The sequence below is a fragment of the Aureobasidium melanogenum genome (genome assembly GCF_000721775.1).
Source record: "Aureobasidium melanogenum CBS 110374 unplaced genomic scaffold scaffold_9, whole genome shotgun sequence".
Lineage (NCBI taxonomy): Eukaryota > Fungi > Ascomycota > Dothideomycetes > Dothideales > Saccotheciaceae > Aureobasidium > Aureobasidium melanogenum.
In genome coordinates this window covers 304,227-320,980 of record NW_024470061.1, presented here as the reverse complement: position 1 = coordinate 320,980, position 16,754 = coordinate 304,227, and the positions used below count along the sequence as shown (strand labels likewise).

General features: G+C 51.6%; 9 protein-coding genes across 9 annotated transcripts; 5 read left to right on the top strand and 4 right to left on the bottom strand.

The window, feature by feature from the left end:
- Window positions 1-769: 769 nt before the first annotated feature.
- Window positions 770-2,050, bottom strand: M437DRAFT_84171 (NUC189-domain-containing protein; the record flags this gene model as incomplete). The annotated part of the gene is made up of 1 exon (XM_041028060.1): window positions 770-2,050. One exon carries the CDS (start codon window positions 2,048-2,050, stop codon window positions 770-772), a length of 1,281 nt encoding a protein of 426 aa, XP_040880160.1.
- A 986-nt stretch (window positions 2,051-3,036) lies between these two features.
- M437DRAFT_84170 (Bromodomain-containing protein) lies at window positions 3,037-5,854 on the top strand (the record flags this gene model as incomplete). Its single annotated transcript, XM_041028059.1, has 2 exons — window positions 3,037-3,083; window positions 3,229-5,854. The coding sequence occupies 2 exons, from the start codon at window positions 3,037-3,039 to the stop codon at window positions 5,852-5,854; spliced, it is 2,673 nt and encodes an 890-aa protein (XP_040880159.1).
- Window positions 5,855-6,680: 826 nt separating this feature from the next.
- Window positions 6,681-7,757, top strand: M437DRAFT_47498 (uncharacterized protein; the record flags this gene model as incomplete). Its single annotated transcript, XM_041021461.1, has 3 exons — window positions 6,681-6,926; window positions 6,986-7,157; window positions 7,243-7,757. The coding sequence occupies 3 exons, from the start codon at window positions 6,681-6,683 to the stop codon at window positions 7,755-7,757; spliced, it is 933 nt and encodes a 310-aa protein (XP_040880158.1).
- Window positions 7,758-7,764: 7 nt separating this feature from the next.
- Window positions 7,765-8,220, bottom strand: M437DRAFT_48085 (DUF1674-domain-containing protein; the record flags this gene model as incomplete). Its single annotated transcript, XM_041021591.1, has 1 exon — window positions 7,765-8,220. The coding sequence occupies one exon, from the start codon at window positions 8,218-8,220 to the stop codon at window positions 7,765-7,767; it is 456 nt and encodes a 151-aa protein (XP_040880157.1).
- A 418-nt stretch (window positions 8,221-8,638) lies between these two features.
- Window positions 8,639-10,534, top strand: M437DRAFT_14554 (uncharacterized protein; the record flags this gene model as incomplete). Its single annotated transcript, XM_041018770.1, has 1 exon — window positions 8,639-10,534. A coding segment is annotated over one exon (1,896 nt), but the record flags the coding sequence as incomplete, so codon positions are not given.
- Window positions 10,535-10,651: 117 nt separating this feature from the next.
- On the bottom strand, window positions 10,652-10,975 carry M437DRAFT_10581 (uncharacterized protein; the record flags this gene model as incomplete). Its single annotated transcript, XM_041018575.1, has 1 exon — window positions 10,652-10,975. A coding segment is annotated over one exon (324 nt), but the record flags the coding sequence as incomplete, so codon positions are not given.
- An 884-nt stretch (window positions 10,976-11,859) lies between these two features.
- M437DRAFT_48033 (uncharacterized protein) lies at window positions 11,860-12,645 on the top strand (the record flags this gene model as incomplete). The annotated part of the gene is made up of 2 exons (XM_041021580.1): window positions 11,860-12,303; window positions 12,358-12,645. 2 exons carry the CDS (start codon window positions 11,860-11,862, stop codon window positions 12,643-12,645), a joined length of 732 nt encoding a protein of 243 aa, XP_040880154.1.
- A 523-nt stretch (window positions 12,646-13,168) lies between these two features.
- On the top strand, window positions 13,169-13,390 carry M437DRAFT_47451 (zf-CSL-domain-containing protein; the record flags this gene model as incomplete). The annotated part of the gene is made up of 1 exon (XM_041021453.1): window positions 13,169-13,390. One exon carries the CDS (start codon window positions 13,169-13,171, stop codon window positions 13,388-13,390), a length of 222 nt encoding a protein of 73 aa, XP_040880153.1.
- An 805-nt stretch (window positions 13,391-14,195) lies between these two features.
- Window positions 14,196-16,720, bottom strand: M437DRAFT_48208 (ribosome biogenesis protein TSR1; the record flags this gene model as incomplete). The annotated part of the gene is made up of 2 exons (XM_041021613.1): window positions 14,196-16,567; window positions 16,618-16,720. 2 exons carry the CDS (start codon window positions 16,718-16,720, stop codon window positions 14,196-14,198), a joined length of 2,475 nt encoding a protein of 824 aa, XP_040880152.1.
- Between the last annotated feature and the right edge of the window lie 34 nt (window positions 16,721-16,754).

Sequence of the window (16,754 nt, the reverse complement as noted above, 5' to 3'; positions counted from 1 at the left end):
TCACGTCCTCGTAATGTGCTTCATGTCAGGGTCATAGCCACAGCAACATCTTCGGAAAGCAAAATTCTAATTTGACAAAATGCGCTGGCTATTGACTCTTCTCTTGATGATGAGTAGCCCTTGGTCACAATTTTTATACGCTGAGCATGTACTGATTCGTTCAGGTTGACGTTGAGGGTCGAAACATGCTTTCTTGGATATTTTGTGTTTCTAATTTGGGAAACCACCAAGCACCAAGTGATGTTTGGGTAGCACATTGACCAGATCATCATGTTCATTAGATCATGATTAACAACGAGCCTCATTGCAAGAGGTGTGTCGATATCGACGGTAACAGCGTATTAAAATACTGTGCACAGAATCCTTGAAGGTTTCCTATTCGAGCGGCAGGTTTGGGTCTTACTCGAAAACACAACAACCCACAAGGCGAGAACAAAGTTGTAGAATGATGCCATTTCAATATCCATCTAGAGGACCGAGTGTACACGCCATGCATAAAAGGGCAAGAAGATCCAACAGTAAAAAAATTGGAAGAAAAAAAGACATCTTTGAACGCCGCCTGCTCCACATTCAGAACCCACCCCTTAAAGACTCCGTCGCAGTTTGGATGCATGTACACTCATCTCCTTATGCGCATGGCAACCAGCCAGATGGCTCGAAAAGCTCGATAGCTCGGACACGATTCCATCTTTGCAGCGGTCGTGGCTGTTGCTGACACCTGTTCTCGAGAAAGATGTATCTAGAAGACAATCGGCATTTGAGTGGCCACTTATTTTCTTCGTCCGGCGGCGCGTTGCTGTGTCCTTGAGGGCTTGACGACAGGTGCTGGGGCCTCGTCATCGTCGGATGATTCGTCGTCCTCTTCCTCCTCAACCTCGTCGCTCTCCTCGTCCTCGTCAGAAAGCTCTTCACCCTCGTCATCAGAAGTCTCCTCAGCTTCCTCATCGAACATGCCTTCTTCGGCCTCTTCTTCCTCAACGTCGGATGACGCTTGGTCGGCGCCGTTGACCATGGAGAGGTCGCCAGCGTTGCTGATGAGGTCGTTCTCGTCGTCGGATGATAGATCGTCTTGACCCTCGACGTAGATGACATCGTCGTCCACGTTGTCGCCATCGTCGAATCTTCCATCTCTTGTCTCTTGAACGCTCTTGCGGAGCTCGATTTGAGCATTGAGCATGTCAAGCTTGCCCTTGAGTGTGACGAGAGACTGGAGACCGTTGGCACGCTCCTTGATGACACGCGACAAAGTCTTGAGCTTCTTGAGAACATCGGGCTGACTGGCAAGGTAGCCACCGTGCGAGACTAGCGACCATTGAACCCAGACCATGAGGTTTCCAGCACGACCAGGGCGTTTGTGTAGTCTTTCAGCCAAGCGTTGGAGGAGGGAAGCGACAAGCGGCGATTGCAGTCTCTGGATGGTCGAACGAATACTGGGGAGGTCGGTCATCTGGAAACAAGTCTCGAGGAGGTCGCGGTCGTTGGTGCGCAGAGCTTGGGTAAGGACGGTTCCGAGAGAGGTGGCTGTAGGGAGGGCGAGAGAGCGGTCCTGGTTCACGGGTACGAGAGCTTGGGTGCCTTCTTCACGGTCGGCGAAGGCGGACTGGACATCGATCGTCTCGGGATGCGCTGCCTGCAGCATGTCGCCAAACGACTGGCCTTCTGCGCCATCTTCCATATCCTCATCGGCATCAGCCATGACAGCGTCGGCATCGTGGTGGCCGTTGGTGATGGGCTTGTTGTCATCGGCCTCGTCGTCGGAGCTATTGTATACGCTCGATTCGTCTCCACTCGAAATCTCGACTACCTCTGGTGCCTCTGCCTCGTGTTGTTCGACTTGAGCCTTGGACTCGTCGACACGTTCTGCTCTTGAGTCTTTGATGCCATTGGTGTAGTTTGCGCGCAGCTTCTTTCCAGCTCGTTGATTCTCGTCGGTCAGGAAGGCCAGTCCAGAGCTAGCCTGCTGTGAAGTCTTTGCCTTTTTCGATGGGGGCAGCGAGGGTGCGGCTCCTGCCTCTGCTTGCCTTGCCCGTGATCGTTTTGCTGTGCTCATGGTGGAATGTTATATGGACTAGTCCGTCGTGTGCTACTTGGACTTTGATCCTTTGCAGCTGAGATAAAAAATTACAAGGCTACGCCAGAAGTTTGACGTCTGTGCTTTAGTCTCCGACTATCCGCCGCTTTTGGCTGGAGAGTGCCTGTGCCTCTTTTTCTTCACTCTCTTCTCCGCCAAAGAATGAACCGGACATGGTCGTGTCGCCTTGCAGCTCAGCAAGTGCGATAGAGAAAACTTTGTCTTCTGCAAAAGCCAGTCCTCTTGCTCCCACGCTGCTGCCTTGCGCGTTCTCCGTAGGCATCCGTATCCGTTTGAAGGTTTGAGAGCGACTGCTCCCAACCAAGACTTCTGGCAAGTACGAGGACATCTGGCAAGAGCAATTCGCTCCTTCCACCAAGCCCAGCCTTTGCGCTGTTCAAGGTAATCGCATGCTCGTGAGCGACTTCCATCTCATTCGCTGTTGTTTTGCCTTTTGACTCCCCTCATCTGGCTATCATAGTGTCGTGCCACCTTGAAAAATCTTGCTCATCCCAAACCCCCTGCGTTTGCTCCTGCTCGACTCGGCAGCCTTGTGGCGACACACAGCCGCACGGCGTTTTCTCAAGCTTGATCACGTGCAACGGGCGCTAGGGGCAGCATCATAAATCTCCCAGACTTTCCAAACTTGCATCCTTTTGCGAGTTCCAATCGCGTCGAAACACGCTCCACGTCCACGTCCGGCTTTCCGATTCGCGCGACACGTTCTCCCAACTTTTCGCCGACCACAACTACACCACCACTACTTTCCATCTCGGATTCAGGATTTTTTTATCATTTGTGCTACGCGCGCATAATTCCTGCCCACTTGTCCTGTCCAATACAACAGTAGTCCCGTCGCGTTCTTTCTCTTGATCGTCGCTTGATAGTCGTTTCTCGTTCTCTGTTCGGCCGTTCACGTGCCATATTCATCTACCACAACGCTGCACAACTCTTTTCCATCTCAGATGTCAGCAGAAACAGGACTACAACCGGAGATGGCAAACGTCGACCGGTGAGTCTCATTCTTTATTACCTCTGCTGTTCCTTATATCATCATCGTCGTTCCACTTTGTTGTACCCTCATCATCACCTTGCATACTTTCTCCTCTCCATTCCATCATCGATTATTGAATGTAAATATTGAGAATTTGTTACAGACCTAATGAAGACCTGCCTGTCGCCGCTGAACAAAGTGATGATCTTTTCGGCGAGGAGCCTCATGGAGAGTCTGTCGACAATGTTGCCAAGGCACCTGTCGACAATGTTATCGATGCTGCCGACGCCTTAAAGCCGGCGCCGGCCACGACTGACCTGTCAGCCAATGGTCCGCCTACTCCTGCTGACTCACAAACTGTTGACGCGCCTACATCCGACGCCGCTCCAGTGACAGAACCGTCTTCTGGCATTGAAGGCGTTGCCAAATTCATTCCGTCTGACGCGAACCTCGACCAGCCCGTCGTCTCACCATCAGAGCCCCTTGGTGACGGAGAAGCGCACATCACTGAGGACACTGAGATCACTGATGCACCTTCACTTGCCACTGTAGCTGAGACTCACTCCGCCACTCTGCCGGAACCTCAGGTGATTGAAGAGTCAAAACCTGCTGTCACTGATGGTGTTGTTGCCGCCAACTCCGAATCAAATCAACTCCTAGCCACAGATCTTTCTAACGGTGTTGCTGACCAGTCAAAAACTGAAGACGTAAAACCCGAATCAGATCTTTCTCTCACTAACGGCTCCATCCCTGATTCTACTGCGCCGGCTGCAGCAGCACCCACTATGGAAGCCTCCGCTGGTATGGCACCTGCCGCGCTTCCGACAGACACATCAGTCGACCAAGAAATGTCAGATGCACCCTCGGCAGGAACTGTTCGCGCCCGCGAAGAAGATGATGCGACTGGCGAGCCTTCAGCAAAGCGCACAAAGACAACAGATGATGTTAATGGCGAAACGCAAGCTGAATTTGAAAGCACTGCTCAGGCTGCCCCTGTCACTTCGAATGGTGGAACTAACGGTACCGCCGTTCCTGTCGTTCGCCCTCAAAACACACCCCGCATCAGTTCTGGCCCTATCACCAAAAACCAAAAGGCTTTCTTGATTGAAAAGATGAAGAACACCAAGAAAGTCAAGTCTGCCTTCTGGTTCACCAAACCCGTTGATTATGTGGCTATGAATATTCCCCATTACCCCACTATCATCAAACAGCCCATGGACCTTACCACAATCGAGCAAAAACTCAAGAACGACCAATACTCTTCGGTCGACGATCTTGTGTCCGACTTCGAGCTCATGGTCACAAACTGCTTTACCTTTAACGGCATTAACCACGCCGCTTCTGTCTCGGCACAAAACCTCAGAGCCTATTTCATGAAGCAGATGCAAATGTGCCCCACTGGAGAAGCTGCGCTGCCCAAGGCAAAGTCGCATGTCGCTAAGAAGGCATCGCCCAAGCCCGCCGCTCTACCCCGCCCTGAGCCAGCCAAGCCCGCTGCACCTGCCAAGTCACCCTCTGGCGATACATTTGCTCTTTTGCCCGATGGAACACCAATGATTCGCAGAGACTCAACTGCAGGCAGGCCCAAGCGGGCTGTTATTCCTCCAGCTCCACGCGATCTGCCTTACTCAACATCAAAGCCCAAGAGAAAGGAAGCCCAGACCGGCCTGAAATTCTGCGAGCATATTCTGGAAGAGTTCCGCAAGCCAAAGCACGACCGCTACGCCGCTCCATTCCGCGTTCCGGTTGATCCTGTCGCTCTCAACATTCCCCAGTACTTCAGCATCATCAAGCACCCCATGGACATCTCCACAATCACCCAGAGGCTCAAGGGAGGACAGTATGCATCCGCGGAAGAGTTCAGAAACGATTTCGAGTTGATGTTCTCAAACTGCTTCAAGTTCAACCCTGCCGGAAACATTGTGCACGAAATGGGCAAAGACTTCCAGACAGAATTCCACAGAGAGTGGTCCAAGAAGGATAGCTGGATCAAGAGACACACGCCTCAGTCTCAGCGCGCTAGTCCCGTGTCAGATGTTTCTGATGGCGATGACTCTGACGATGGCCACGAGGAAGACGACGAGCATGACAGCAATGAAGCCACTATCTCCTTGCTCAGAGAGCAACTGGCCGCAATGCAGAACATGGTTGCATCGATTTCTGGTGGCAAACGCGCATCTCCAAAGGCATCTGGTAGTAAGAAGAAGAACAAGAGTGGCAGCACCGGCGCCAGCAAGCCCAGCAAGAAGGCTGGCGGCAGCTCCGGCCTCTCACGTCCTACTATCAAGACCGGATCTAAGCCTAAGAAACAACGCCTGGTCACATATGATGAGAAGCAGGAAATTAGCAGCGCCACAGAACACATGAGTGCCGAGCAGGTGGAGAAGCTGACCAACATCATCACGGAGAATGTTGCTAAGTACAAGGATATGGCTGGCGATGATGTTGAGCTTGAGATCGATGATCTGCCAAATGAGGTACAACACAAGCTACTCCGTTACGTGCGCAGCATTTTCCCCAAGGCTGAGCCGGTCGAAATGGACGCCAATGCGATCGATGACGACTACGAGCCCGAGAAGCCGTCAGCACGTTCTGGCGGAGCTGCAAAGAAGAAGCATAAGCCCATGAAGAAGCACGAGCAAGAGGACCGCATTAGACAGCTCAAGGAGCAGATGGCTGCTATGTCTGGTGATGTCAATTCCGTTGCTGGTGGTGGTGCAGCTTCCTCCGCTGCTCACCGCGCCGATTCTAGTGATGATGAAGACAGCGAGAGCAGTGAAGAAGAGTAGATTCATACTCCTCTTTGATCATTTCGATTGCCCACTCTGGGCTCAAATGCTCAGCTGCGGAACTATACCCCTCATTGTTTGCGATGGACGATTACGAGACCAAAGGCCAGAAAGCATGGGACGCGAGCAAAGCAGCTGGCGAACATGATGATGAATGACAGCACACGACTTATCCGTTAATATCACCTCAACCCATCCGTTCACCAAGAACACATGCTTGCTCAAGGAATGCATTTCTTTTCTCGCAACCCGCCATCTACTCCCCTACAAAAAGAGATACCCAATAGGAAGGAAGGATTGCAGGAGGCCAGGCCGTTTCTTGCTGGAGTTTGACGATGATGAGGTGTCAAGGCAGAGGCCTCTCCCCCTTTTAAAATTCTTGTACCATAGCCTTTTCCCTTTCTTGTCTCTATAATTCAGTAGTCTTCAGCATCGATGGCAACAGGTTCCGAGACAAGAACTGTTTATCGCACCCACTCCTTCTTAGAGATAGTTCTTCGTTTCTCAGTGCTTTTGTGGTCTCGAAAGTGTCATACAGGTCTTGTTCTAGACATGTGTATCAGCAAATATGAAGTCGTAGATGTTAGTTTCTCGAACTCGGACAGGTTGTGAATCGCGTCCCTTTGTGCCTTGTTGCCAACGTGAATTAGATTGTCATTGCGGAGAGCTCAAAGCAAACCTCCGACCTCCCTTGTGTACATACACTCCCCAGCAACCATATCACCAAAACAAAAAGTCAGATACAGGAGCAACGCATCTTCTCTCTTGCAACAAAATTCACGCCCAAAATCGAATCAAAATTCAGTCAGCATACAAGACAGAAGCCATGCTCCCTCAACCCGACGCAGAAACACTATCCCGAAACCCGCAATTCGCACTGTTATGGAAAGACCTAACAACCAACAAAATGACCAGAGAAGGAGTCTCCAAGTCTCTCACTACAGACAAAGAAACCCTAAAAACCAGAGAAATACTCAGGACCAAGAGAATAGAATTGGCGAAGAGAGAAGTGCTTAAAGATGCGGTGAGGGCTGTTGCTTTTGGCGAGGGAGAAGGGGGACTGAGTGGTGAGGTGTGTATTTGTTTATGGTTGGGTTGCATTGAACAGGGAGATACTGACTTTTGTGGCAGTTGAGAGAGACGGCGCAGATTGTTTCTGCACAGTTGGATGGCAAGCTAGATCCTCAAGATAAGGATATTGTTCAAGTCGAGGTTGAGGAGTTCATGGCCAACATCGAGACCGTGAGAGCAGCGGTGGAAACACACATGGAGCAAAATGTTATGCTGCTTTGTCAAATACTAGGTATGTGTTGACGAAAAGGCAGAAGAAAGGGAGGGTATCATTGAAAAGATGAAGCTATGCTAATTTCATATTTGTACAAAAACAGATCCCACACAGCAGCGGGCAGACCCTTCGACACTTCCAGCACAAGTTCAGGCTCTACAGGCAGATGTGGAAGAAGCGAAATGGCAACTGGGTGTCAAACGCATTGAGCTGGCGAGCACGCTGACTCAACTTCTCAAGACGAACGCTCAACTGCTGCAAACAGCCATTCGGATATTGGAGCAGGTAATGCATGGCAGTATAGCACGACACAGTCGAGCGCGAGCCGAACACCTTGCGACAGTCGCACAAGGCCTTGAGAAGCGATTGCTAGTGGCAAGAAAGACGGTGGCGGGACAAGTGTACGACGGAAGAGCAGAAGAGCAACTCATGCGCAAGAAGGGAGAGTTGGATGCACAGAGTGCAGGACTGCGCAGGAGACTCAGAGATCGCGAGCAGTGGCTGGAGCGCTTGGAAGGAGTTTCAGGACTGCGGGAGGCAGTCGAGGAGATAACACGGATGCGGAGCGAAATCTCTAGGGTGAAGGAGGAGGTCGGGCGATTGGAACGAGGTGGGTAGATTGGACTCAGAAGTCGGTAACACGGCCATTGTAACTCCAATCGCTTCCGTGACCCCATCGCAGAGGGTTGTTCTTGGGACCACCGACCTCGCCGGTCTGAGGGTTCACATCGCCTTCAAACTCTGGGGGAGCACCGCGGCGGACATTGGGGTGTAGTTCTTCACCCTTGCCGTCGGCCTTGAGAGCAGGGGACTGGTTGATCTGAGGCGATTGGTTGACTTGGGGCTTGGAAACAGTAGCTTCGGCGACGGCTTCTTCGGGGGCTTTCTGAGGGGTACTGAAGGCACCAGTAGACTGCTTCATGAGCTTGTCAAAGATTTCCTGCTCTTCCTTGGGAAGGCGTGGCGGCGAAGGGCCGGGCGACCATGATGATCTGAAGGCTGGCGAAGTGCTGATGGCGCGGCGAGCAGCAGGAGAGTAGTATGAGCGAACAGCGAGACGGGCGAGATTGAGTGATGACATGTTGGACGGAGTGCAGTATCGAGTGGACGAAGGTGGACTTGGACTGTACAGAGCAATTGAGGGAATGGAAATGGTGGCGCATGAGTGACTATCATGGCGGCGGCGGCGGAAGGTGCTCGGGCCGACCTTTTTGGCCGCTCCATCGTGTCAAATCATCATTCCATGCTCGACCAGAAACTTTCTTGACAGCTGCCATAACATCCAGATGTTTAGTAGAGTGACCGTTCGCTCGCGCAATGCCTGGCTAAGGAAGCCGTCCACTTGGTCTTCTGTACGGCCGTCTATACTCTCCTCACAACCACTGTTACGCTTGTCAAATGTTGGTGCGAAACGCCTCTCTTCAACCGAGCCGCTTTCATCTGCACAGGACCAACATGACTTGATTCAGCGCCGACAGCTCGAGCTCAAGCAAAAGACTCGCAAGCTGCCTCTCTCATGTCCAGGATGTGGCGCTCCTAGTCAAACAGTCGCTCCCGAAGAAGCTGGCTTCTACAACTTGAGTAGGTCTGCTGTCAGGAAATTCGTCCAAGATGATGCCAAAAAGGAGGACCTCGTCTTCCAAGCAACTCTGGACAAGGTGGATAGCAAGGTCCTGCAAGAGCTGGGTTTAGGCAGTGGAGCTCTTACTGCCAAAGAACAACCGCAAAAGCAGACTCCAATTTGCGACCGATGCCACAACCTCTTGCACCATCACACCGGCGTCCCCATCTTCCACCCCTCAATCGACAGCATCCGTAGCATAATCGAAGACTCTCCTCACAAGAACAACCACATCTACCACATCCTCGATGCTGCAGACTTTCCCATGTCGCTGATACCCAATCTCATGAACCGCCTAGATCTTCCTTCTCTACGCACTCAAAATCGTCGCTCCAAGCACAAGAAATACGTTCGCGATCGCGTCGCCGATGTCTCTTTCATTGTTACTCGTTCCGATCTCCTCGCTCCAAACAAGGAACAGGTCGACAGTCTGATGCCATATCTCCGTGAGACGCTTCGTGACGCTCTTGGTCGTACTGGAAAGAACGTCAGACTGGGAAACATGCGATGTGTGAGCGCAAAGCGAGGTTGGTGGACAAAGCAGGTCAAGGAAGACATTTGGGAAAGAGGTGGCGCTGCTTGGATGGTTGGCAAGGTCAATGTGGGCAAGAGCAATTTGTTCGAAGTCGCTTTCCCCAAGGGCAGAGCACAAGAAGCCGTGCCAAAGTCTCAACCTATGCATGCCCGTCTAGAGCCAGACGATCTTTCAGCTCCCGGAGCTTCAACCGAGTCTTTGTCCGACTTGCCTGGAGTCCAGGATACAGCCGTGGATACTGCTGATTCGACAAGTAGTGCTTCTGATCATGCTGCAACGAACTCTCAGCCAGAAACTGTTGACCAGGATGAGCCAGACGTGTTTGACGTGGAAGAGGGTTCCTTGCTTCCCCCTGCTCAAGTCGAAACTCCTTATCCTGTCATGCCCGTCATCTCGTCTCTACCTGGAACCACAGCTTCGCCCATCCGCGTGCCATTTGGAAATGGCAAAGGCGAGCTTATCGATCTGCCTGGCGTTGCGCGATCCAACCTTGATGAGTTTGTGTTACCGGAACATCACCAGGACCTTGTTATGCGATCGCGCGTAGTACCCGAGCAGATGTCCATAAAGCCTGGTCAGTCGTTGGTGCTAGGAGGTGGTCTCATTCGCATCACTCCTACAACGCCGGATTTGGTCTTCTTGTCCTATACTTTTCTGCCATTACACCCTCACATCACCTCTACCGAGAAGGCTGTGGCTATTGCAAGCGGCGAGCGAGCCACTGGACTACACACGATCATGACGAAGGAGGCTCGCACAGAGATGGCATCAGCGGGTACTTTCAAGCTCGAATGGGACGTTACGAGGCAGCGCGCAGGCCCATTGACCTCAAAATCTGCTGCCAAATTGAAGCCTGAGCAGCTGCCCTTTAAGGTCTACTCAGCAGATATCTTGATTGAAGGTGTTGGCTGGGTTGAACTTGTTGCTCAAGTACGAAAGTCAGCTCAGAACAAATCTACTCCAATCTCTCCTAGCGAGCCTGAAAACATCAACGCATCGCCTGCCTCAGAAGTCTCCGAGACCACAACCTGGAAGCCGTTGTTCACACCAGAGGAGCAAATCGTACAGAGCGCTTTCCCACAAGTTGAAGTATTTTCACCCAAGGGCAAGTTCATAGCCGTCAGACCTCCTATGATTGCTTCGTTGCTTGGCGGCAAGAAGGCTCCCCTAGCCAATACACGAAAGAGCAGACCCAGACTGAGCATGAAGAGTTTGAAGCACAGTCAACGTGGCAGAGAAGCCCAGAAAGAGGGCTGAGCTAGAAATGGCACTAATCGCTCCATGATGTTACGAACAGAGCCCCTATGCTCAGTGTATGAACGCCTAGGTGGTGCCTGTACCGGCATCGTTGACTCTCTGATCGTCGCCGACTTCCTCTTCTTCAACCATTCTCAAAGTTTCCTCAAGCACAGAGATGTCTCGAAACACAACTTCGGCCCAGTTCTGAAGATCACCCATCTCCTTCAGCTGACCAACGCTTTGACCTATGGTCTTCTCGAGCTCTTCTGCTTGTCGCGAAAGTTTTTGCGTGCCTTGAACCAGAGTTCGTTTTTGCGCATCTATCGATTGTGAAGCCGAGACGATGGCTTCAGTTCGTTGGGTCAGCGGCGCGGTATGTTCACGAATAGTCGCAGAGACTAATGCCGAGGTGGACTTTGTAGTAGATTTGTTGTCAGGCATCTTGTGAGCTGAAAATAGCTGAGAGATCTGCTTGGAGTATGTAATGATGGTGAGATTACCTCCTCGTCGAGAATATGTGCGTTGGGATAGAAGATCATGGCGAGGCACAATGGCGCGTGACCGTCTTTCACATGCAAAGTACCACTTTGTAAAGCGCGAAACAATATATCAACCGAGATACTACACACCATCTTTGGCAGTCAGCAAATCATCAGGCTTCTATTCTGCGTGAATTATCATGAGAGCATGCGATGTGGTTAGTTGGAAAGTGCCTCTGATCGTGATGGAGGAGTGACCTTCCTTCCGAGCGATCAACAAATGCGGAGAAGATGACGATTTGATGCATCAACAACAGCTCGTCTATCTGTTTGGCACTCACGCCATGAGCATCTTGTTCCATGGCTGCTTCCTTGTTTCATGTTGGCAGGGACAAACAGAGTAAGGGGTTTCTTAAGCTCTTTCCACCTTGATTCACTTTCTGTTTGTACATCACACTTGCAACTTGATTGCAACTACCCTTATCTATCACACCACAACCAGAGCCACCCTCTCTTATCGTTCCTCCCAAAAGCATTCAACATAGAACCTTTTGAACATCACATTCCGAGATGGCGTCGCTCACTAGACGCCAGGTATCGGTCATCTTGAGCGTCCTTGTAAGCTGAATTTAATACTTCGAGCCGTCCCTTACTGACGCGATATAGTATCTTGGAGCCCTGACTGCAATGGCAGCGTAAGTTGTATCTTTTGCATGGTCGCTGCCTTCATAAACTGATCAGCCAACATACAGATATGCCGTACACCAAACCTCAACGCTCTCACTGCCTATTCCCTCGTCTCTCACAACTCTCGCACTCGCACTTCCACCATTTGCAGGCCTGTGTATGGAGACCAGTACTGCACTTGCATCCTCGCTAGCTCAACACCCAAATCTTCGACACCGTCACGCACGCAACTTTCCTGCCGTCCTGTTGCCCTCGACCTTGACTATCCTTGGCTTGCTGGTCTACATCACGGTAGTCGCAACACTTAGCGGTACACACGTCTCGCCTATTGGTGGCCTAGGCTGCGCATTGAGAGAGAAATGGCAGGGCATGTTCCATGACAAGAATGGTCGTAAGATCAGGAGAATCCAAGATGCTTTTGATTGCTGTGGTCTCAGAAGTGTACGAGACATGCCCTTCCCATTTCCTGGTCATGGAGTCGCCGTCGATACATGTTCGCAGCGTTTCGATCGTCACATCGGCTGCGAGAGTGCCTGGAGAGATAAGGAGAGAACAGTGGCTGGTCTTATGATTGGCGTTGCAGTGGGCGTTTTTGTCTGGATGGTGCGTAGACCTTTTCACACCCATTTATTCCACTCACACTAACCCTGTCGATAGGCTGTAATCCTCGTGACTCCAGCATTGCATCCGACATGGGCTCACGAGAGCATGCGCCTTCCTCACCGCGTACTTGAAGAAGAGACCGATGCAGCGAACAGAGTCATCGAATATCCCGCCCAGCGCTACACAGATGATCCTGAAGGTGGTAACGGCGATGCTCGTCGTGAGATCGATAGTCTGAACAACGACTCTCGACTCGCACTGCAGGTGGAGAGCTCGAGAGACCATCCTAGCAAAATGCTGGCAGATCAGGGTGTGTGGAGGGGCGAGGATGGCAGGACTTGAGAACATCAAATCCTTACTCGAGATTGCATAAGGCAAACTTCTTTGGTAGTAGGAGTTTGGATGAGGCGTGGTGGAATTCAAGTTTCTTTTCTGAACATGGTCACGATACCCAGCATAATTGTGTATGGCTGTAGCGAATTTGGCTTCAATTCGAGGTTGCTGAGGAGGAAGAACGCACTGAGAAGCTCCACTTCAACGATCCACATTACATGAAACTCGCGAGCAAAGTCTGGAAAGTTGTGTGAAGTGAAGGCACGAACGAATAAAGTCAGGTCACCAAAAGTCCTTGATGATGGATTAGTCGTTCTAAGGGTGTCGACTTGGCCGATGCTCGGGCGGCGCTTCCCCACGCCACCCTTTGAGGACGAGCATCAACAATTTTTTTTGACTCTTCTTTCCACATAAACAAACAACCCACAAGGACGCAGCTGCATTCGCTGTACATAACTCTCGCTCCATCATCCCTCACTCTCAAACACTGCCGATTACAAATCCAGCACCCACTTTCGAACCCACCGCAAAAATGGTCGACACATCCCAAGAAAGAATCTACGACGAGATCGAAATCGAAGACATGACCTACGATCCCGCCACCCAACTCTACACCTATCCATGCCCCTGTGGCGATCGCTTTGAAATCAACATTGAGGATCTGAGGGATGGCGAGGAGATTGCTGTTTGTCCGAGTTGTTCGTTGATGATTCGGGTGATTTATGAGGTTGAAGATTTGCCTGCTGCTGCTTGAAGAGGGGAATAACGAAATCTCTGACAAGGATGGGATCAAAGAGAAGAGGTTGAGGACAAGGAAGGAGAGGTACGCGACCGCATCACGGCGAGTCACAAGCACCGAAGAGACAAAGAGAGGACAAGGACGACACACCTTCGCACAACAAGACTCCGAGCATTTAAAAAGACGGGTATAGCCCAAGGGCACTACTCGAACAAGTAAACATGGCGCAAGACGAGCCGACGACCCTTTGGCTCAGCTCCTAGCCACGCCTTCCCGCGAGAGAAGGAGCGCGACCACCACACCAGCACAAGCAGAGAACATACACGAATCTCATGCTGGAACTCGGCTTCGAGGCAAGCACCGCGATACCCCGAATTCTGGGTCTTCTATTTTCTCTTTTCAGCTGCGAAATACTGGGCTGAGACCCTCGCATCCGTCCGGCAAGAGAAGCAGGCAAAGTCACAGACTGTCTGTTGTAGAATTTCTCTTCGATTGCGCATGAAGGTCAACAACGGGCACTCAGATTCTGCAATGGAGAGCGGATGTATGGAACTGGCATCTGAGGTGCAGGAGCTTGTTTTTGGAAGGACATTTGGGCTATGAACATCACAGAGCACAGCACATCAGTCTGTTAAGAAGACAAGAGCAACCATTACAAAGATGCACCGCCACATCTGCAAAGATCATTTCAAGGTCAATCAAAATCATAGTAGAAGAAGGAAGCAAGCTTTTTATTCCATTTCATGATCCCTAGAAGCGCCTATAAATATCGACAAACCCATCCATATCATATGTAATATGCAAAACCCAAGGACATCTCTTAAGCAATCATGTCACCCTTCTCGTTGTCCAGAGTAGCGGTCTCCATACCAGGTCTCCACTCTCTTGCCCATCTAGGCCACATGCGCTTGTACAAACTCATACCCACAGCGTCCATAGGGTTGATCTTGCCGTCAAAGGTAGCCTTGAAGTAACCATGTGTACCCAAGGACTCCTTGATGTAACCGCTGCGGCCACGCTTGGTCCAGAGCTGGATGGCCTTGAACCAAGCAACGTCTTCCTCGTTGAAGAACATGTAGCGAATGGTAACGAGCTTCTTGTGGATCTTGTAAGGATGACCAGTAAGGATGGCGCGTTTGGCGATGATGCGGTTCGTACTGGGGGCGACTGAGGTACCGGTGGCGATAAGTGTGTAGAGGGGTTTGCTGACAGAGTCGTCGTCCATTGCGTCGTCGTCTTCGTTGTCTGAGTCGACTGCGGGAGGAGGAATGGTGGAGGTACGCTTCATGTACAGGCAAGGCACGTTGCCCCATGTGAGAGGACCAATGAACGAAGCCATGCCTGTTTGCCCGGGGTGCAGGTAGCGGTCGAACTTGTGCACGTTGTTGGGAGTGTTGCCTGCTTGAGAGAACAGGGGGTTGATAATCAAGCGACGAGGACCGCATTGCATGATCAGCTCGTCCTTGGACTTGAGGGGTGCAGGATAGTCACTGCTGAGTGTGATACTGTGGTTCACCGATGTACGCTTGTGCTCGTGACGCAGCAACGAGAAGATACCTGTCGGTGTTGGAAGAGTCTTGAGAGTCTCAGGGGAAGAGTCGCCGAGGCGAACGTAGACGTGGACACGAGTTCCAGGAGCAACGCCGCCAACCAGGGCTTCGCTGATCATACGGTGCTGTGCTGCCTTGTAGTTGGCAATCTCGAGCAGGCGCGACCACTCTGCAGGCTCGTGCGGCTTGTCCTCGTCTTGCTCCCATACACTGGTGCGCAAACTCTTGAGACCTCTGTAACGAGCCAGTCTTTCGCGGGCTGACACATTGGGGTGCAATTCGATTTCGTCTGGGAACTCGAGATCTTCCTCAGCCTCAGCCTTTCGTGACTCGCGGTAAGCAGCCAATTGCTCGGCCTCATCCTCTGGTGATCGGTCCTGGAACATCTCCGATTGTGGATATTCTGAAGGTGCGTACTCTGTGGGTTCACGAGGAGCAAGGCCCTCGGTGCCATCAGCAGGGATGGCGTCTTCCATTGCATCGTCCATTTCCTCGTCAACGCTCTCCAGATCTGAGCCTGAATCTGAAAGGTCGTCGACGTACCAGGCAGATTGGTATTTCGAGGTACCTCTAGGCATCTTCTTCGGTCTTGAAGCCTCGGGATCCTCATCCTCGTCAAAGTAGTGGTGGTCATCCAGCAAAACACCCTTACGTTCCGTAGCAGCTACCGAAGGTGCGAAATCTGTCATGGCTGTCTCCTCAGGTGCGAGGTCAGCCATATCATCTTGGTCCTCGGAAGGAAGTTCGAGAATGTTGTCTTGTTGGGGAGCGTCATCCATAGCCATATCGTCAGCCGAATGCTTCTTCTTGGTTTCCAGAGATGCAGCAGCCACGATCTTCTCGATCTGGAAGTCACCCCAATCTCCAACCTGAAGCAATCGGTCGGCCTTGAGACCCTTTCCACGCACAGTTCCAGTGAAAACGACAGTGTTTGAGGCATCCTCGGGCCAAGCCAGGTCGTCGACCAACATCCAGCTTCGTGCTTCTCTCCAGTTGATTCCCTTAGGTGTGGTGGTGCACAGCGAGCGCACAACGTTGGCGCAATCCTGACGAGCATCCAGAGAGTGTACGCGCTCCTGAGTAGCGAAAAAGTGGGTGATGAAAGACTTGAGCGAGCCCAAGACTTGCGGGCGTCTCTTTGCGGGTTCGATCTTGTCGAGTCCTTGAACCAGAGTAATGACATTTGACACACCCTGACTCTCGATGGTACGCAGCATCTGCTCGCCCAAAGGATCCACCTCTTGATCGGCACTCAGTACAAAGATGACAAAGTCGGCGACACGGCAGGCATCGAGGGCGTCGAGGACATCGCGGCGTCCGAGGGTGACAAACTGAAGCTTTTGCTTGAAGCGGGCGACGTCGACTTTCCAGATGTTGGAGGTGGGAATTTCATCTTCAATATCGACACTGCGGACGAGGTTTTGGACGGCGGTTGCGCTCGAGATGTCTTCGCAGAGAGGGATGACGGCGCAAATTCTGGGAGCAGCATTCTTTCCATGGAAGACGTTGGTCTGGCGATCGTGTTCGGCGTCCTTGACCAGGCGCTTTTGCTTAGCCTGGTTGCGGCGGTCCAACTTGGACATCATTTGCTGGTGGGGGGTCTTTCTAGTTCCGCGCTCGAAGCCTACTGATTCGACCTTGCCTGCACGAAGTTGGTGACTGGATTTATAAGAAACTGTCTCTTTGACATACCCTTGTTCTTGTCCTTGATTGCGCCCTTGCTCATGTGCTTTGATTTGTAGGGCTTGTGCGACTGTTTAGTCGTACTACGGTGATGGTGTTCTCCCGGCGCCATGATGGTAAAAGTCCCTATACGAAACGTCCAAGAC